Raw genomic sequence first — 21,785 nt, 5'->3', positions numbered from 1 at the left:
AGATGAAGAAAAAAAACTGAAGCTTTCTTTACAAGAAGAATAGTTTTGTTTTTTTTGTTTTGCATTTTTTCCTTTTTGAGATTTCAAGAATTAGAAAAGGAAGATAATACGGGGTTAACTTTTGCATATGGACGATGACCTCTTATTTTTTATTTTTTCATTATACTATAAAAGGACACCGAAAACTGCTGCTGATACCCTCCCAAAAATTGTAATCAAGGCCATTTTTCTGATGTTGAAATGTGTGGTTTAAAACCTTGCTAAAGTTACCGTCTCCCAGTTTAATGTTTTTTGTAACTTTTCTGGATTTCAGTGCTGACAGTAAGAACATCATTTAATGCTTTGTTTGTTTTGCTGTATTAATGCACTTGAAATATGTACTTAATACTGCCTCACATTCATACATGAATTAATTGGTTTGCATTTCTGTATGTTTTGTTTTAAAAACATATAGCTATAAAGTTAATATTGATGTAATTTTTTTCTCTGTAATAATAATAATAAAAATTTTAACAGTTTGCTTGTTTTGTGAGTGAATGCTGAGCCCAACCATGCCAGGATAGTCTATGTGAAAATGGTACTGGATCAGGAGAAAACATGAAGCATATGTTTTGGCCTGTCGCTGGAATTTGGGCAGTAAAAGCTGAATAAAGACAGCCAGCTATGCTTCACATCAGGCCATGTTTATACCTGTTCTTACAAATCAAGAAAAAAAAAATACTGTTAAATTCCACAACTGTCTACTGAGCATTAAAATACAACATTTCAAATTTATATTCTACCAAAAACAAAAATTGTCCTTTTTTTATTATCCCAAAATAGTAGCCCTCTTGCATCTTCCATGCTTCACTCTGCCTTTCCTTGAAAAGTAGGGAAACCCGTATTAAACTCAGTTATGTGGTTTATGTGTAGTGACCAATGTGACTTGATGCATGTAGTGGTGGTGATAATGTAAAAAGCTTCTGAAAGTGTAGTATATAAAGTCATTTACACAGCAAGGATGACCATACATGGTGGTTATAGCAAACAAAATTGTTCATCCTACTTTGCATAGGTGCTGCTGCTTCATTTTTATTAGGAGAAAAGGGAACAAGGACTTCCACACCACTCCAAAGCCCCCCCCGTAGTCTGCCAACTTGGTGAGGACATTATGACGGGCCCTTACTGTAATACAACAGAGGGGACAGATGACTTGGCGAGAAATCTTTCTGACTATGGCCATGCTGATTTGTTTATTTTTTTTCCCCCTAGATAAGTACCTTTTACAGTCTTTTTCACAGGTGGCAAGCCATGTAGAGGGTATTTTGGTGGCTAGCTTCTTAAAGGATAAGTTCACCTTTTGGGAAAAAATAATAAATGCACGTATTTATGCAGGAAAAAAGTGCATTTATTATTTTTTCCCCAAAGAGCCTCGAAAGCATTGCACCCGTGATCAGGGGTGCAATGTCATACTCCTGCAGACAAGCCCTGCAGCTTTCAATCCGTACCTTCTTACAGGCTGACTGTTTTACAAGCTACAAGGCTAGTGAATGAACTATGTGACGGCTCATCAGTGACCTTGTAGTGCATTGAGAATTGCAAGCCATCAGGCACGATGGCTGACAGTAGTTGTAGTTCATTCACAGGAAATGGTGAATGAACGACGCAGCCGTGTGGGCGGAGCCCCACAAAGCTGCATTGCTTTTGACTTGCAAGTGCTGGGAGAAGATCCCTCGCCCGCCTTCGCAATGAGGGGGGAATAGGGGGGAACTGGCTTCCGGAGCTGGCATTATATTTAGCGGTTCTAAATACGGGTGGAACATGTAGCATGTTCCAAAGGGTGAACTTATCCTTTAAGTCTTTTTTCCTTTCTTTGCTAATTTCTAAATAATGTTTTTGAATATAAATCATGCAGTTGCAACACACATGGCCAAAATACAGTTTCCTAGTGAATTGGTTAAGTTGTATGGTACTAAAGAAAATTAACCCAAAGCCTGCGGCACAGAAGCAGAAGAAATAAAATTTCCCAGTGCCACATATTGCCTACAGCTTGCACTTACCTCTGTGACAAGGGTGCAGTGCACACATGGTGAGTCCAGAGGACAATGCATCTTATAATGTACAAAGGCATAGTATTGTACAGATTTTGTGATTGCTTAGGCCTTCTCCTAAGCCTGCATTTATCATAGAGCCAGACACAGGCCGCTGAGGTAACCAGTACGTGTTACATGGCACTGGGAATGATAATCTGTAACACACCTGTCAGATCTTATTACTTGCATTCAGTAGGCCAAACTGGATTCAAGAAAACCTGTACTAGAAGAAATATATGTATAATGCCTTTTACTGACCACCTTCTGAAACTGCTAGTTGCCAAGCCATTATTTGTGTTTTAGTACATTGAGTCACTGACCTATATAGCTGAATTTTGAGTTTTGCTTGTGTAACGTTTTTCACAGACTGTCTTTGCTACCAGTGTAGGCTAGATGCTTAGAGGGTGGCACCCGCTCTGTTTTCAATGTTCACTGAGGGAAAATTGCACAGTTTATGCTACTTCTCAGCATTTTCACAACCATTTGCAGAATTGACTTGATACATGTGCATATGAGGGGAAACAAAGAGCAGAAACAACTTTCCCATAATGTCTACACAAAGAAAATAAAAATTCTAACTGATGCTCTGTACTTCTCTCATTGACTTCTAATCACTGTGATGATTGTTATGATGATAGCTGAATGTAAACACTTTACGTTTTATTGCTCTGCACAAATGTGCTGACAAGTTAAAGTAGAATTCCATGCAAAGCCTAACTAGACTTAAAAATGCTTCCTCCCCTGTCCTAACCCCTGTGCTGACTAACCTGTGTAAAAAAAAAGACTTGTATATTTACCTATTTTCAGGCCGGTCCGGTCATGTGATATGACTCCCCTCTGTCAGCCAGCGGCAGATGCAGGGGAGAGGTGGTGCACTAACACCGGTTGATCCATAGGAGCCTATGGGTGATGTCACTGTTCGTGACTCTCGTAGAGTTCTCTCTTCTCTCCCCTGCATCTGGCGCTGGCTGACAAAGGGGAGATCACCTGAACGAACCAGAGTGGCCTCACAGTGGGTAAGTATATGCATCTATCTTACACAGGTCAGTCCAAAATAGGTGTTCGTATGGGAGAGAGCATTTTTAGGACGTTTCATTGTTGCATGTAATTCTACTTTAAATGGAGCAGGGAGACAAATGCCATAAAGGGTTCTTCCTACAGAGAGCATTTACTGCCCTCTATCAGGTCCTAAACTACATCCAGAACCCAGTTTGTAGAAACTTCAAGTAGTATCACTCAGCAATAAGTACATCTTTTGCTGGTGGTACTACATCCCACAAGACTTCTCATCAGATTTCCTTGACAAAGGACCATTTGGTGTTACTTTGCTACTAGATTATGATTTGCCATTAAACCTTTGCATGTAACATTTTTTGCAATGTTGCCATATCTCATAACGTTTGGCTCATCACTGCGCATGTCTTAATTTTTATTTTTAAATCAGGTATAAACATGGTCTAGGTATTGCTGGACCTTTATGGTACTGAAAATCTTCAGAATTGTAGAGGTCATTTGACTAGAATAATTGTCCGTAGATCAGTAGCAAACACTGTAGTTTTTAGTTGTGAACAGAACATATCCCCTCCCTTCACCATCCAAAACTTCACAGTTCACCCCGGATGTAGGAGCGGGCATTATTGGCGTACAAGAGCATTGAGTGTGTGAGTGCCAGGCTGTGTATGGGCCTGCAACATCATCTTTTCTGACTTACTAATTTCTCTTCCCCCTTAATCAATTGCCTGTTAAACAGACCGCCAATCTGGCTGAAGCCAATGCTTCTGAGGAAGATAAAATCAAAGCAATGATGTCACAGTCTGGCCATGATTATGACCCCAGCAAGTAAGTGAACCTGCCAATAGAAGTTCCACCCCATTCACTTCTCATGGAATAAGGGGGGTTTAAACTAGTAATATGTTCTCTCTTAACTTTCTGACAGCTATATGAAGAAGCCACTTGGCCCCCCACCACCAACATATACGTGTTTTCGATGTTTAAAGCCTGGCCATTACATTAAGAACTGTCCTACAAACGGAGTAAGTGCATGTCTCAGACATTTGGCAGTCATTCACATGCTAACAGTACTTTTTTTAATGGGATGCATCCTTGTTTTGTTTTATGTTTAATATAAAATGCAAGATCAGCTTGATGTAAATCTTTGAATCAGTCTGTGTTTTTATTTTACAAAACCTTGTTTCTATGCTTAGTTTGTAATACCTCCACATCAGGGCTGCCTGAAATTAAAAGTTCACCTTTCGTAACATGTTACATATTACACTCCTATTCAGGGTGTAACATGTTATGAAAGGACCGGCGCCCGCTCCCCCCGATGTACAGGTACACTGACATGTCTGCAGGTGTCCTTGCATGGCACCAGCAATCTGCAACCCATAAAGGATGCATTTGGTTTTTTTATTCATTCAACCAGTAGGTTGAACGGAAATAAACATTTGATTCCCCCATCAACACACTGTGTTGATGAGGGAATCCCTCCCACAGAGCTATTGTATTCTGACAGTAGGGAGGTTGGTTGTCTACAACACACTAGATGAATTGAAATTCCAAGGGTCCCTGCTGAACTGGTTGAATTTTGGTTGGCTTAACCCAACATACAACCAGAATGCAGATTAGGAACGTCGGAAGTCCACATTTGTTCTGGAAGTAACTTATTGAAGCCAGAAGGTTGGCATTAGAGCTAGGCTGCTAGTGTTCTTAATCTCTTCACGCCGGCCGCACGCAAATGTGCGGCCTCCTGGTGTCTGGGCCTAGATGCTGAGCGGCCACACATTTGCATGCAATTAACAAAAAATATATGTGCTGAGAGCACGCACCCTGCACGCTCCCAGCACACATGTCCTGTACTCACGGAAAGGTCCTGGTCTGCTCTTTCGATCGGGACCTGTCCCAATCATGTGACCACTGTGATGATGCGTCACGGAGGTCACATGATCCCTAAACCCCGTCCCGCCTCCCGGCTTCTGAAACTCTTTAAAGGGCCGGCGGGAAGGGGTTAAAGTGGATCATCACCCTCCCCAATGTTTATTTTTATAACTTCTAGTTACCCCTGGTTGCAGTCTCTGCACAGTTCAGATGGTCGCTCACCCAGTGGATCCAGTGTTGTCCTGCTTAGATGCTCTTCTATTCTGCCACAGACGGGCTCCCGCATCACCATGTTCTTTGTGACGTCATCGGGAAGCTGCCAACTTTTCTTGGTTCAGCCGAAAGGCCTCCCAATGATGACCTGCTTGACCCAGCCCCCCTCCTCCTTTGTTAATTAAACACTATGCCTCATATGTAATTTTGAAATCCCAGGGAGAACGGTACATGTCATTCGCCTAGGTGAGTGATGAACAGGGAGGACGGACCTGAACCTTTTTAATTAACCGCTTGCCCGCCACCCTTTGGTAGAACTACCGCTGCAGGGCTGTGCACAATCACGAGTATATATACGTGATTTGCATTTCTGGGTAGGGGGCTACGGATGTCAATCACCGGGTCCCGGCCAGAGATTCCCCGCCAGCGATCGCCGAGTAAAACGTGCGGGAGAGACCTGTGTGTAAACAACACAGGTCTCTCCTGCCAGCAAGAACATGCTGCTGTGTATTTCTCTGCACAGCGGAGAAATACACAGCAGCATGTTTCCCTAATAAAACACACACAGCACATTATGGAAAACAGCACACAGTTAACCCTTTGATCACCCCAGATGTTAACCCCTTCTTGCCCATTGTCATTAGTACACTCAGTGCTTTTTATTAGCACTGATCACTGTATTAGTGTCATTGTGATGTCAGTGGCAGTTAGTTCCACCCATTGTCAGAATGCCCATCGCAGTCCCGCTATAAGTCACTGAACGCCGCCATTACTAGTGTAATAAAAATTCCAGTATATATACCACCATTTTGTAGACACTATAATTTCCACGTAAACCAATTAATTTACATGTATTGAGATTTTTTTTTTAAGCAAAAACATGTAGCAGAATAGGCCTAAATTGATGAAGAAATTAGATTTTAAAATTTTTTTTACTGGATATGTTTTATAGCAAAAAGTAAAAAAAAAATTTTTTTTTTTGGTTTAAAATTGTCAGTCTTTTTTTGTTTTATAGTGCAAAAAACGCACAGGTAATCATATACCAGTGGAAGAAAGCAATATTTGTGGGGGAAAAAAGGACATACATTTCATTTATGTACAATGTTGCATGACCACGCAATTGTCAGTTAAAGTAACGCAGCACCGTATCGCAAAAAATGGCCTGGTCAGGAAGGGGGGGGGGGGGTAAATCCTCTGGAGGGCAAATTATTATTATACAAGATTTATATAGCGCCAACAGTTTGCAAATGGTTAAAAAGAAATGAATCTTTGTGTAGTGGATCGGGGGAGAGAGGGGAGCTTTCTATTGAGGGTGAAGATGCTCTTTAAGAGGCTAAACCCCCAGTATGCATGAGGTCCAGTGTGTAACTGTGGCTGGAGGGCACAGTGCACTGTCCAGCACCTCTGCTGACAGCGAGTCAAATCCCGAGAGTCTGGCTGCTGCACGGTGTACTCAGTAGTACTTCAGTTTAGAGGCTTATGTGTCTAGCGACTTAATGTCTGCAACACAGACTGCTTGCGTTCCAAGCAATTGTCTCTGGATGCATACTGCCCTAAATGTACATACTGCTAGGTACATTGACCAGTCCTGTCCAGCTGTCAGACTCTCAAAGAGCTTGGCAGGCTGCAGGTAGCAGAGCTGGACTTTGTTCTTGTGTTGTCCAACCACAGCTATACACTGGAACCTCATTCATCAGAGCTAAACACCCAGTGTGCATGAGGCCTTAAGTGTATGTAAACCAAAGACAAAAATGTAATATATTGCAACTTGCCAATGGCTACATTAAGTTTTTCTTTATTTCTGGCTAAGAACATTTTCACAGCGTACAAAAGATATGTGTTCTTGTCAGAAATGCAATGTCCTTTTCTCTTTATTATAAGCTGAAAGGCCAGCATAAAGAGTGATCTCTCTTATTTGTAAACTGCTAGTCCAGTCTGTGCAACGACTCCTACCATAGATACCATAAAGGGTAATAGACATGAAATAATAAAAAAAAATGCAGCCTTTAAACCCAAGCTGTCATATTTTTATTTTTGCATTTTATATACCCTTTTAAAAGCTGAGCAGAGCTGCTATAGCTGCTAATCCACCCTCCCTAGTGGCGAATTGCACATCTATACATTAAATATGACCACAAACACGTGTAGGACTGGTGTCGGTAGGAAGGTTTACAAAAAAAAAAGTGGGAAGGGAAGAGCCTCCAAGTGTAGCATGAACTAAATTTAGGAAAGTAAAGCCAAATGCCATTCACAATTAAAAGCAATGTAGAAGGCTCATCACAGTATGAAACCGCTGTCGATGATAGAAGTCATCTCTTCTTGGTCCACAATATCTGTGTCTGGGACAGCCGTTCTCGTAGAGACAGCGTTCAACTTCCTGGAGCCACCATGGAACACAGCATGGATGAGATGACATTGGGACAGTGATGTTTACAGTTTTGATAAGAGTTGCCGTTTTTAACATATGAATTGCCAATTTATGAGCTTAATAAAAATTGTTGGTTTGCTGCATTATTTAGGTGGTGCGTCTTTTTTCTGCTTGCATTCTGTTTCTAGAGTTCACTTCTAACTCTTGGATAGCAGGCCTCTGAATCGCCTGTCAAATGCCTCTGAAAAGTGTTCTTCTGCTGACACTTGAATATCTCTGGTGCTTTTAAAATAACTAGAAATATTTCATGGTCACTTTTATGTGTTGTTTGCTAGAGCTCTTTGGTGGTATGATGAATTTGCCACTACTAAGCAGAAGTACATTTTTAACCTGTCAAAATTTACATTAGGTGGGCACCGCTTTAGGAGGTAGTTAAGATCAAGAACAAAGTAAACCCATTACTATTGCTTGGATACATGGATTTGTAGTCCTAATGACCTAAATAGAAATTTTAGCTCTCATTCAGTTTTTATTCTTTCACTGATTGATGGCTGAAAGGAAGGGCAGAGGTTGCCCTAAAACTGCACATTTGACATGACTTCTCTAAAGTGTGTGAAGAAAGAACCATTCCCATTCTCCATAGGATGGAGCAACAAAAGCAATTTTTTTTTTCTTTTCAGTTTTGATCTTGAGGCATAAGCTAGCCATACACAGCTCAAATTTTGGTCAATCCCTGATGAAATTCGAGCCGTAGGTGGCCCTGGTAACACCACCCAGGTCAACAAAAGTTGATTTAAATATTGACTGAACCATATGGAAAATTATTGGCTGAACAGTTGTTGCCACCTGTCAGCTGCAATCACTGTTGTGGATGTATGAACTCAGTACCTGGCAGTGCAGATTCCTCCATCCACCTGGAATCTATTTAAATGGATTTGATTACCTTTGTTGTTGGCCTGATCGCATCCAAATTAAGTAAATTTAATATTTGTGTTAAAGCACAAAAATTTGACTTCTTGCCCTGAATGGGTTATAAGAATTATACCTATGTTTTTTCCAGCTTTTGGAGAATATTTCAGACCTGATAATGTTGACCTTTACTGTATGTGTTTACCTCTTAGGACAAAAGTTTTGAGTCTGCTCCCAGAATAAAAAAGAGCACAGGTATCCCTCGGAGTTTTATGGTGGAGGTTGAAGATCCCAATATGAGGGGAGCCATGCTTACAAACACTGGAAAATATGCCATACCAACTATTGATGCGTAAGTGTCTTGTGCTGCATTTATAATACAGGGACAGGATGATTATATATCTTGCATTAACCTGACTTCTAATCTTGTTTTGCAGTGTGGCATATGCCATGGGGAAAAAGGAAAAGCCTCCTTTTCTGCCTGATGAACAATCTTCCTCTTCTGAAGAGGAAGATCCCATACCTGATGAGCTGCTGTGCATGATATGTAAAGATATTATGACCGATGCAGTGGTAATACCTTGCTGTGGGAACAGCTATTGTGATGAATGTGAGTAGCTCTGCATTTGTATTTACACCTTTTACAAAAGAACACCAAAAGGGCGGAAATGTACTATGTACACTGAACATGTGTCAATTAATAGAATGGCATAAGAATTATAAAAATTATATAATAACAAAAATAAGAACGTGTGTGTATATATGCTTGAATGAGCTATATAATGAGAGGCCACCTTACACATAAATTGTATCATATACAGTTACAATTTTAGTTGTTTTCAGGTATTTACCAAAACATATTCAGGCTATAGTTGTATAATGGATATGGACGGAAAGAAAGTACTCTCAGGTTTAATTTGAGGGTATGTACATCCAAATTGGAGGAAGGGTTTAGGAATTACAGCCCTTAAGAGTAGCCATCCCCCTTTTTCAAGGGACCAAAAGTAATTAGACAATTGAATCAAAAGCTGTTTCGTGGCCAGGTGTGGGCGACTCCTTCGTTATTTCTTCATCAGTTTAGCAGGTAAAAGATCTGGAGTTGATTCTAGGTGTGGTATTTGGAATCTCTTGCTGTGAACCTACATCATGCATTCAAAGGAGCTGTCCATGCAAGTGAAACAGGCCATTGTTAGGCTTCAAAAACTAAACAAATCCATCAGAGAGATAGCAGCAACATTAGAAGTGGCCAAATCAACAGTTTGGTACATTCTGAGGAAAGAAGAGCGCACTGGTGAGCTCAGCAACATAAAAAGGCATGGACGTCCACGGAAGACAACAGTGGTGGATGATTGAAGGATCCTGTCTATGGTAAAGAAAAATTAATTCACAACATCCAGACAAGTGAAGGACACTCTTCAGGAGGTGGGCGTATCATTGTCAAAGTCTACAATCAAGAGAAGACTTCACGAGAGCAAATACAGAGGGTTCACCACAAGGTTTAAACCTTTCATAGGTCTGAAGAATAGAAAAGCCAGATTAGACTTTCCCAAAAAAAAAATCTTAAGCCAGACCAGTTCTGGAAAAGCATTCTTTGGACAGATGAAACTAAGATTAATCAGTATCATAATGATGGGAAGAAAAAAGTGTGGAGAAGGCTTGGAACAGCTCATAATCCAAAGTGCACAACGTCAACTGTAAAACATGGTGGAAGCAGTGTGATGGCATGGGCATGCGTGGCTTCCAGTGGCACTGGGTCGTTGGTGTTTATTGATGATGTGACAGAAGCAGCCGGATGAATTCTGCAGTGTTTAGAGACATGCTGTCAGCCAAGATTCAACCAAATGCAGCAAAGGTGATTGGACAGCGCTTCACAGTACAGATGGACAATGATCCAAAACACACTGCAAAAGCAACCCAGGAGCTTTTGAATGGAAAGAAGTGGAATATTCTGCAATGGCTGAGTCAGTCACCTGATCACAACCCAATTGAGCATGCATTTCACTTGCTGAAGGCAAAACTAAAGGCAGAAAGAGCCACAAAGAACAAGTGAAGACAGCTGCAGTTAGAGCCTGGCAAAGCATCAGAAAGGAGGAATCCCAGTCTTTGGTAATGTCCATGGGTTCCAGACTTCAGGCAGTCATTGTCAGTAAAGGATTCTCAACAAAATATTAAAAATGAACATTTTAGTTATGATATTCATTTGTCCAATTACATTTGAGCCCCTGAAAATGGAGGGACTGTGTATGAAAATGGTTGAAGTTCCTAAAATGTGTACTTGATATTTATGTTCAACCCCTTGAATTAAAGTTGAAAGTCTGCACTTCAAATTCATTTGGATTTTGTTTTAATTTATCCTGCTGGCATACAGAGCCAAAAGTATGAAAATTGTGCCTGTGTGCAAATATATATGGACCTAACTGTATGTGCCTTTATATTATCTATGTGCCTAATCAGAGAATACCAACAAACTTATATGTACCTAAACTGAGAACTTGCAGAATAATTTTGAATCACATTTTGATTTCTTAAATTAACTGGTAGCCCCAAATCCCAGTTCAATCGGTTATGCAAATACAAATTTACTTTATGAAGTTCTCACTACTACCTCCCACATCTTGGCCTATCAGTGTGATGGCAGGCTTAAGTAACCAGTAACCTATCTGTCATTGGAAGGACGTGGCTCCGAGCTCCAATGTAAAGGGTTAGTTCACCTTTTCAGAAAAAATGTAAAAGTAGACAGACACCAGGCACCCTTCTCACCCCCCTCCTTCCTTTCCCAGATCCCTGCTGTACTTACTACCAGGGTTGCCAAGTTGTCAGCCGCTCCGGTAGTCCAATGATTTGAAATCCCTTCTCTTCTCCCTCAGCGCTTACAGGACAGACCCGGTGGTTTCTGATCGGTCACATATTCCGGTAACAAAAAAATAATTCCCTCACTTTGGACCGTTTTTTTTTACTCCAGTTGGGTCTCAGGACAGGAAGAGAGGAGAAATCTCTCCCAAAGTGGTACAGCCAGGATAAAGTGTGCAGTATTCTTTGAATGTATGAAAATGTGGATTACTAGTGAGTTGTGACATAGTGGGGTCTGAAAAAAAATGGAGCAAGGGAAACAGACAATTTGAAAAAACAAACCTTAGCTGTTTTTTTTTTTTTTTTCCTACTGCATTGTACAAAATGAGTTTATATGGGTGTGTCCTGCATTTTCTTTGTAATTTTCATAGTCAAGTTAAGAGTTGTGTGGATCACATCTGATGGGTTGGTTGAAACACTATCATGGTAAGTCCATTAAGAATGCCGTGTTTTCTCTGTTATAGGTATCCGCACGTCTTTATTGGAATCCGATGAGCATACGTGCCCCACTTGTCATCAAAATGATGTTTCACCAGATAACTTAATCGCCAACAAATTCCTGCGTCAGGTAATAGCAACCTTCCATAAATGATGCTAATTTTTTAATGGTATCGATCAGTTTTGATTATAAAAACTGTGAAATGGGTCATACAATGCACTACTATCCTTTCCATGTAAAAAACAGATGGCCTTAGGTGGCTTTGATAAGTTTGATCACTTTTGTGATCAAGGGTCGGATAAAGTAGAATATTTGCTAGAAAACTGCTCTGCATTGAAGAACTACTCCAGTTTCACAAGATATGTGGATTAGGGTGAGGTGAGTGCAATGATATGTGCTTCCTATCCAGACATAGTCAGCAAAACAGCTAAAGTGTACATAAAATGAAAAAAAAATTATCTATACATTTTTTTAAAGTGTTACTAAACCCTGCATTCAATTTATCTGGTCTTCCACAGTACACAGAATGTGGAAATTCAATTATTTTAGTAAATGGCAACTGTTTTTGCAGATCAAGCAGATTCTGTTCTAGGAAGATGTAGGACCCCTGACCTCTGTCTGGACAGTGCTGATTGGCTCTGTGCTGATCACATGCACTCTCCCAAGAAAAAAAAACAAAAAACTTTAGTAATACACACCAAACTGAGCATGTGCAGTGTGTCTCCACACCATGTCTTATCAGGAGATATGGTGGGGACACTGGAAGAAGGGGAGGATAAGAGAAGTCATGATCAAACAGCATTTTTACACAATGCAGAGGATTTACTGCATATATAGGCTGATTTTACTGTTGTGGGTTTAGCAAAACTTTAATGTATACTTGAGCAGTTTCGCTGAAGATGTCTGGACAGGAGACGCAAATCATTAAACTCACCTCACCCTAAACCAGATATCTTGGGAAACTTGAGAGTGAGAGATCTACACGCGCACACACACACACACGCACACCACTTTATTAGGTACACCTGCTTAATTGCACGGTAACGCAAATTGCTAATCAGCCAATTACATGGCAGCAACTGCATTTAAATGTCAAGACGACTTGCTGACGCTCAAACTGAGCATCAGAATGGTGAAGAAAGGGGATTTAGGCAACCATGGCATGGTTGTTGGTACCAGACGGGCTGGTCTGAGTATTTCAAAAACTGCTGATCTACTGGGATTTTCACGTACAACCATCTCTAGGGAAATCAAGAGTCATCAGACCAGGCAACATTTTTCCAATCTTCTGTTGTCCAATTTTGGTGAGCCTTTGCGAATTGTAGCCTCCATTTCCTGTTCTTAGCTGGCAGGAGTGGAACCCAGTGTGGTCTTCTGCTGCTGTGGTCCATCTGCTTCAAGGTTCAACATGTTCAGCATTCAGAGATGGTATTCTGCATACCTTGGTTGTAATGAGTGGTTAACTGTGTTACTGTTGCCTTTCTATCATCTTGAACCAGTCTTCCCATTCTCCTCTGACAACAACAAGGCATTTGTGTCCACACATATGCCGCTCACTGAACATTCTCTTTTTCAGACATTCTCTGTAAACTGTAGAGTTGGTTGTGCGTCAAATCCCAGTAGTTCAGCAGTTTTTGAAATACTGACTTTTTAAAAATTTTAAAACAACCATGCTTGTTCAAAGTCACCTAAATCCCCTTTATTCCCCTTCCATTCTGATGCTCAGTTTGAACTTCACCACATCTAGATGCCTAAATGCTGCCATGCGTTTCCAAGCAATTGAAAAGGTGTTCCTAATAAAATGGCCAGTGAGTGTATACATACAGTGTATATCTCAGTAAATAGAAAACAAAAGTTTTTCTCATTAGCATTCAATTTTCATTTGTAAGAAATCTTCATATCCCTCTACTTCTGTTTAAATAAACCATCTTATACCACTAAACTGACATTGCATTAAACAAATGTTTTTTCCTTTCTATTATGGAAAGGTAAAAATATTGTAAAACCAGCTTGGCATGTTCCATCTGTAATTGCACTTTGATGTAGTCCATGTATTGATAGGAATCAGGAAGCAAAACTGCATATAGTGTAAAACAAAAGGCTCACATCCAGCTTGTGCAACAAAGAACTATGAGATTGAGCATCTCTATTGCAAACAAGCACTCGTGTGAGCATCCCTCTATTCATCCTGCAGCTCATGTGTCAGGGGTGAATCTTGCTGTGCCTCTGCACCAAAATGCCTCTTCTCAGTTAAGTCAGCACCAACACATTTCGTCATAATGGACCTTGCCAAGGCATTAGGTGCTCCCCTTCCTGCCCAGTTCTTCCCTACAGCACTTTGCTTCCTGCCCAGTTCTACCCTACAGCACTTTGCTTCCTGCCCAGTTCTACCCTACAGCACTTTGCTTCCTGCCCAGTTCTACCCTACAGCACTTTGCCTCCTGCCCAGTTCTACCCTACAGCACTTTTCTTCCTGCCCAGTTCTTCCCTACAGCACTTTTCTTCCTGCCCAGTTCTTCCCTACAGCACTTTGCTTCCTGCCCAGTTCTTCCCTACAGCTTTGCTTCCTGCCCAGTTCTTCCCTACAGCTTTGCTTCCTGCCCAGTTCTTCCCTACAGCTTTGCTTCCTGCCCAGTTCTTCCCTACAGCACTTTGCTTCCTGCCCAGTTCTACCCTACAGCACTTTGCTTCCTGCCCAGTTCTACCCTACAGCACTTTGCTTCCTGCCCAGTTCTACCCTACAGCACTTTGCTTCCTGCCCAGTTCTACCCTACAGCACTTTGCTTCCTGCCCAGTTCTACCCTACAGCACTTTTCTTCCTGCCCAGTTCTTCCCTACAGCACTTTGCTTCCTGCCCAGTTCTTCCCTACAGCGCTTTGCTTCCTGCCCAGTTCTTCCCTACAGCACTTTGCTTCCTGCCCAGTTCTTCCCTACAGCTTTGCTTCCTGCCCAGTTCTTCCCTACAGCTTTGCTTCCTGCCCAGTTCTTCCCTACAGCACTTTGCTTCCTGCCCAGTTCTCATCTACTAGTTTTATGGTGAAGAGCTGGACAGGAAGGAGAGAGCTTGATGCCATCACAATATCTATTACAACATAACACCCAGGGTAACAAAGCTGTATAAAACTGAACATCAGTATTTTTTCCATCCAGCTCTCCTCAATAGCACTAGCAAAGGAGAACTGGGTGGGAAGGGGGGTGCTTGATGGAGCTTTGTAGGTGGCCCTTATTCTCTAAGATACAGCAAAATATCAGAATTGCTCAAGGCACCTGAGGACCCCCGGTGTGTGCCTTTACCAAATTTGGCAAAGCAACAAATGGCAGATTTATTTTATCTATATCAGGTACTTATATAGCGTTGTCAATTTACGCAGCGCTTTGCATACATTTATTGTACATTCACATCAGTCCCTAACCCTCAAGGAGCGGACAATCTAAAGTCCCTAACTTACATTCATACATACACATACTAGGGACAATTTAGACAGAAGCCAATTAACCTACCAGCATGTCTTTGGAGTACCCGGAGGAAACCCATGCAGTCACAGGGAGAACATGCAAACTCCAGGCAGGTGGTTCCGGGTTTGGGATTCGAACCAGCGACCCTAGTACTGCCAGGCGGAAGTGTTAACCATTTAGCCACTGTGCTGCAGATGCTCAAATTAGTTGAACAATAAAGTATACATTAAATATAAAATTTACATTAAAATATATCTATAGCCATTTTTATAGCCACTATTTGCTTTTGTCATTACAAAGGAAAATTCTGTAAACGTCTGTAATAACTTTGCTTTGTCTAGGCTGTGAATAATTTTAAGAACGAAACCGGTTATACGAAGAGGATTCGCAAACAGCAGTCTGCTCCACAGCAGCGGCAGCAACAGCAGCATCAGCATCAAACAGCCCCAGCCCCACGTACTGCAACACAGCCATCTCGTCCATTGACCTCTCGCCAGCAAGATCCTCTTATTGCTCCCACTACTACTACTACTACTACTTCTACTACTACAACTACTAGTGCTATTGTACCAGCAACAACTGCTGCAGCAACTTCTGCTTCACAGACTACTACTACAAGCCTTTCCACTGCACCCAGTACAACACAGTCCAACCCTCCAGCTAATGCTGTGCCACAGACTGCTCCCCCTACAGACCCACCAGCTGCACAGCCAGTACCTGCACCTAAGGAGAGAGAAAAAACAGAGTCTGTATTCCAGTAAGTCTTTAGAGCAGCTTATAACAATTTAGTTCACCCAGTTTATATAATGATGTACAAACCTTAATAGTTCAGCTGAAATTTATACTGCTAGCCATGCATAAAGTTCCGTTTGAGGTTTCAGTAAGAAAATATGAGCCTCCAGGCTGCTTATAATTTGCTGTCTTTTTTGCTAACCCATAGTGCTATGAGAGTTCTTTATTACATATTTAGTATGTGTTTGTAAAAGAAATATTGCAGACATAGTGAATATTAAGGTAACCTATAGAGATATTGACCATTGAACAATATCCCCCCCCTTCTTCCATTTAAGTGGGCTTTAATGCCTGGAAGATGGCACAGTTTCTGTATAATGTGACCAACATGATTGACTGTCAGGGGATCAAGAGTCCATCCTGTTTCCTCCTGACCAGAAGCCTTGACTGAGAGCTGTTGTGACGGCTTGCGCAGCGTGCTGGGAGTGTGCAGTGGGTGTGCTTTCAACATATACAAACTGGTGCTGCCTTGGACACGTGTGGCGGCTGAGTGTTAGCCCACCTTTCCTGCTGCCGCATATTTCTTGCAAAGTCAGAAAATGGTTACCTTACATAATAAAAATGCATAGAACATCATTTTAAAAATTAAACAAGTGTGTGTCCCAAATCATTATAGTTTCACTTTAGGTTGTTAAATAGTGCACCTTATCATTCAGGGTAAGCTGTGCACGCTGCTATTCAATTTTATTAATTCCCTTTCACAGCAGAAATGTCAGGCTGGAAGAGCCCTTTAGAGGCTGGTCTGAGCTCAAGGCAACAACCTCTCCAGGCTGCTGGACAGTGATCCAATTGGTGCCTGTGGGGCACCAAACAACAGTTCTCACCCAAGATAAACATATATCTATTAAAAGAGTTCTATATTCACTGCATACAATTCACTGCACACATGTTCATTTTCTAACATCATCATTCATCTAGCAATACAAATATTAGTTACAATACAATATATTTGACAATCCTATCTCCATTCATGTTGTGAGTTCTGCCTGCTTTCTGGCCATCTCTTTCAATAACTTCTTGGATTCCCTGCGTGCTTTGCAGCTGCCTCTCTGCAGTTTGCGTTCAGCTTCTGAGGACTATATAACCCATGATAGTTTGCTGCCTGCAAGCAGTGATTCCTGTAGTAACTCCTGAAACTCCTTCCCTCAGCACCTCTGTAGTTCAGAAGACACGCTCTCTGAAATGTGTGACACGGCAGTGCTTACTCATAGGGAATAGTGAATATATGTTACAGAATTCAATGAAGTAAATGGGAGGGATCTTCACAAAGTTAGTTTGCAGTTTTCAGGATTGTTCAGATGTATAGGAGGAGGCAAGAAATAGATGTGGAAATTAATATCCTAAATATTAGCTATTGATATGCTTTATGGTTCCCATGATTAATTTTGATAGAGTGGCTCTAGTGCATCAGTAATAATGTACTGTTCTTGCAAAAAGATGCAATGCTACTTTAGTACTTTGCTTTTGTTTCTTTTTATGCTTTTCTTGTTGCTTATTTACTTCTGTTTTTTAAACCAGCAGTCAAGAGAAGAGAGAGAGTTCCCGCTCAGGTACTGGGTCTTCGGCTCCAGTTACATCAGCTGGTATTTTACCTCCACCTAACAGCCTACTCATAGGAGACAAGGTACGTGTCTGTTACACGCTGGCTTATATTTAGGCCTATATTTGACCCCATGAGCAGTGAAATCTAATGTATAATTTTGTATTTTGTGTTCCAGGGCTTCCATGTTCCAGTACTTGGCCAGGCGCCTCCTGTTGCTCACAACCTTCCTCCCCCAAGTAAGAAGTAGCTATAGTTTTTGGTGGCAATGTCATAGAGTCTGCCTTCTACCATAAAGTGTATGCTTGGGCAAAAGAAAACAAAATCCAGTAAATTTCTGTAATACATGCACATTTCCTATGATTTTTCTCTGAAAAAAAAATGCTATTGGTACAGAATAATAGCTTTTGGCCTGCCGGAAATCCAGTGGTTTCCTAACGTCCTGTGGGGGGCTGACAACGTTGCCTGTGCTGCACCAAAATCTAAAGCAGAGTTATGAGCTCTGTCCAGTTCACTGCTGTGACCTACAGAACCCCTCCACATGATAATATTGCAGGGGGTTTGGCCTCAGACATGCAGCCACCATATCCGAGGATTGGTAAGCTGTAACATATTAACCTGTTGATGCCCAGGTAACACGTGCAGCAAAAGAGTGGGCTTTAAAGCCTACACGTTGCACAAATGCATCGCTGGGCAGCCAATGTTTCTGTGCTGAGTATGTGTTCCCAGGACAGCTCTCTGTCCCAATGAATGATCTGTAGCCATCAGGACCAGCTCTCGATCATGTGATGAATGTGACAGCCAATCTTTCATTCACAACTTTTTAAAGGGACACCCAGCGCAGGCAAGAAAGGGTTACATTTTAAAATCAGGCTTTTTCTTATTTATTTTAGATAATTAAGAACGGAAAATTATATTTTTAAAGCTGTTTTTTTTTTTTTTTTCCAGCTCCGCTTATGCGAGCCACTATTTCCAGGCCATCTGTCCCAAGGCCACACATGGGATGGGACAGGTCAGTATTTCATATCCTCTATTCTTATTGGTAATATGGTTATAATAGTATTGCATTTATTAGATGTAGTATAAACTGCACTTAAATGGTGAGCTGCAATTGTGAAGATAATGTTTATCATAAAGATTTAATTTTTGTTTACTTTCCAGCTAAGTTTTATTTTATTGTCAGTAAGTGATATTTGAAGTTGCAGTCTAACTTTTTTTTTGTTTATATTTTGCAGCCATAGTCGTGGGCGGCATCCTCACAGTGATCGTCCACCTAGAAACCAAGGGCCATCTATAGCCTCCTCAGGCCCAGTCTATGTCCCCCCTCCAACGCCTCTTTTTCCTCCACCACCACCACATGGACTTCAGCTTCCTCCTGGGGTGCCACCACCTCAGTTTCCTCCACAGTTCCCACCTGGCCAGCCTCCAACTGCCGGCTTTAATGTTCCACCACCAGGATTTCCCTCAGCACCTGCTACAGTATCTGCTCCATGGGTTGCCCCAGCCATTCAGGGTGCTCATGCCAGTACTCTACCAGCCCAGTCCCTGGCACCTCCTTTATCCAAAGAGGAGTTTTATAGAGAACAGCGTCGCCTGAAAGAGGAGTAAGTAACTAACCTTGTTCTCTTTAGGTTGCTCTTTTGGTTTTTGTAGTGAGTTTTGCATTCTGCATCAAGTGCCAAGTGTGCCAGTGTCACTTTGCTTTTAGTGGTATGCAAATAGGGTGAAAATAGTTGACCCAATGCCATTTTTGGGGTTAATTGAAACCTCTGCGCAGCTTATTTATACACAGCTTGTAACAAGAAATGTTAAAGTGAAGATATTCTGGCTTCTAAAGAAAATATGATGTATGTTTGTATGTAATTTATAAATAAACATATTTTATGGAAAATCTTTGAGACACGTTTGGTGCCTTAAAAAGTCCCATTTATTACACTTGGAACTGAACCTATTCTGGCCTTACCTAATAATACTGCTGTTAAGCTGGCTGGGCCGGACAAATTTCAATCCATGTATGTATACAAGCCGATCTGTGTATCAACTTGTGTTCAACCATCATGTCTGTTTTCTCCCGAATGGTTGGTGCCACCGGCTAGTCAGCAACGCTGATCATTGTATTCTGACTGCAGGGAAGTCTCCCCACTGTCAGAATACAATGTCACAGCTGGAGGGATTCAAGGTGGATGGGGGAATCAAGGCATTTTCTTTCATTCAACCCACTGATTGAACAAAAAAATGCATAGTGCATGGGCTGCCTTAGTTCTAAATTTGAGCTCTGTGAAACACCACCCCTTCCCAGCGCTTAGCCCTACCTCTGCCATCAAAGGTCCAACTGCTGGAGCATTTACTATGCTTTTTCTATTTGGCATTTTAACGGCAAGAGTAGAGTGTACAGCCTTAGCCTAAGGATCTTAAAGACACCCCTTTTTGGAATCAATTTGAAGACTAAGATAGCTACTTCTAAGCACCATTATACTTATACAGAAATTGTGATCTGTAGGCCTGCTTTAGTTCACTTTAGCATTTGAGTATAAACCATTTCAAATGAATTTGTAATATTCAAAAAATTATACAAAACAAACATTGAGTGTATTTATCTATTGAGCTAAAGCCTTTCCTTTTTAAATGAGAAAAGGAAGTCCTATCAGCTGCACTCCAAACAATTCACTTTATTGAACCAAGATAAAACCAATACAAACAGTAGAAATACAGTGGGGGACTGGAAGGTAAACACGTTTCAGGCTAAAGACCGCTTATTCATTACCCTTTTCTTTTTAAAATGCATATTTTGCGTTAGACTTCTTTTCTCTCTCCTCTGTTAAAGGGATACACAAAGTCTGTAACCTTAAAGTGACACTAAACATCTTTATTCTCCAAAAATAATCCATACAAATCCATGACTTTATGGCCCTGCAATCTATTTTTCATTAAACAGTTTTACTGTTCGTTTCTGCCTCATTGTAACATTCTCTGTGATCTCCTGAACCTCACCTTTTCCTCGCGTTCGTGCATTTGGAACGAACAGTGAACGTTAGTTGTCAGGTGTACTGCTCTATGCACACTACACATTCCACAGTCCCATTTGGGAGCAAGCAAGAGAAGGGTGGCTGCGTTCCTACATACAGTGTTGGATCACACAGACCGAACATAGCCACTCTCTAACAGGAAGTCAGATCACAGCACAAAAAAGGAATTCGGAAGAGGCTGAGAGCAATACACAAGGTACTATCTTAATTGTAGTACAGGACTCACAACTTTATTCGTACGCCATGGATTATAGGCTGAGACCTTACGATGATTGGACTCTGTCAAGCTTTTGATGATACGCCAGCCTGGGGTGCCTCCCCTTAACCCTTCCTCACTCCGTGAGCCTTCAGTTTTTTGCTAGTGTCTGAAGGTGATGGACCTCTTCTTCTTCACTTAGAAATCCACTTTACTCGTTTATTATTTTGTCTTTGGTATTTTCTTAGAATTCTTCAGTCATCTCTCACTCTTTTGTCCTCAAAAGCTTGTGCTCACTGGTGTGTTCCCAAAAGCTTGCCAGTGTTCAATCACCTGAAGGTACAAGTCTATTACCCATGGTGTATGAATAAGTTGCGCGTGTCCTGTACTAAACTCTATATGGAATGTACAGGTAAGTCATAATTCCTCTTTTTTGGGGTTAAGAGTACACACTTGAATAGATTTTTACATTTTTTTAAACCAGAATTTAGCATCATTTTAAAATTACTAACTGAAAGGAGGATTGAACAGTGGAAAACACAAAAACTTGTAGACCAGTCCAGGATAACCTCTCCCATTACTAGCATGGTCATTTGTCAGTGTTCTAGGATGGACATCTTTTCTGCAGCTCTGTGTGTTAGACTAACTTGTTTTTTGCTAATACCTTTTTTTTTAACCAAGATTCTTCTCTACGTTGCTGCTAGCCTTGTCAACTGCAGCTTGCTGGCTTGGCATTTGGAGTATTGTGTCCAGAACCCATTGGACTGGACATTGCTTGGGAAGCCTGAAATTTACCTTTGGGCACTAGGTTCCATATAATGCACTTTCCAGACTCCGTTCTGGTAAACGTTAGCTGTGGGTCACTTTTCAGGTCCGGGGCCACTCACATTGCATCAGCATTTGCCTCAGTCTCAAGCCAAGCACCAGGGGTCACTTCAATTACTTGGTTCCGTAGGCGCCTTTTTCTCCATTCTTGCTGGTTTTGCCACTAAAGGAGTTAACTCTGTGGGATTGATTGCTGATGTAATCTGTTTGAAGTTTAGCCCA

At 41.3% G+C, this 21,785-nt stretch overlaps 1 protein-coding gene across 2 annotated transcripts in view; it reads left to right on the top strand.

The window, feature by feature from the left end:
- RBBP6 (RB binding protein 6, ubiquitin ligase) overlaps window positions 1-21,785 on the top strand; it is a 75,033-nt gene that overhangs the window by 36,061 nt on the left and 17,187 nt on the right. Inside the window, exons 5-14 of one of the 2 annotated variants that reach the window (XM_089682425.1) lie at window positions 3,823-3,911; window positions 4,009-4,105; window positions 8,652-8,791; window positions 8,877-9,049; window positions 11,754-11,857; window positions 15,526-15,941; window positions 17,498-17,600; window positions 17,695-17,755; window positions 18,465-18,528; window positions 18,752-19,120. In XM_089682425.1, coding sequence (XP_089538551.1) covers window positions 3,823-3,911; window positions 4,009-4,105; window positions 8,652-8,791; window positions 8,877-9,049; window positions 11,754-11,857; window positions 15,526-15,941; window positions 17,498-17,600; window positions 17,695-17,755; window positions 18,465-18,528; window positions 18,752-19,120 — 1,616 coding nt within the window. Of the gene's footprint in view, window positions 1-3,822; window positions 3,912-4,008; window positions 4,106-8,651; window positions 8,792-8,876; window positions 9,050-11,753; window positions 11,858-15,525; window positions 15,942-17,494; window positions 17,601-17,694; window positions 17,756-18,464; window positions 18,529-18,751; window positions 19,121-21,785 lie in introns of both variants that reach the window. The other variant, XM_089682424.1, reaches the window with a different exon arrangement.

The sequence above is a fragment of the Staurois parvus genome, unplaced genomic scaffold (assembly GCF_062004578.1).
Source record: "Staurois parvus isolate SC_StPar_1 unplaced genomic scaffold, SC_StPar_1.0 ptg000289l, whole genome shotgun sequence".
Lineage (NCBI taxonomy): Eukaryota > Metazoa > Chordata > Amphibia > Anura > Ranidae > Staurois > Staurois parvus.
This window is presented reverse-complemented; position numbering and strand designations above follow the sequence as displayed.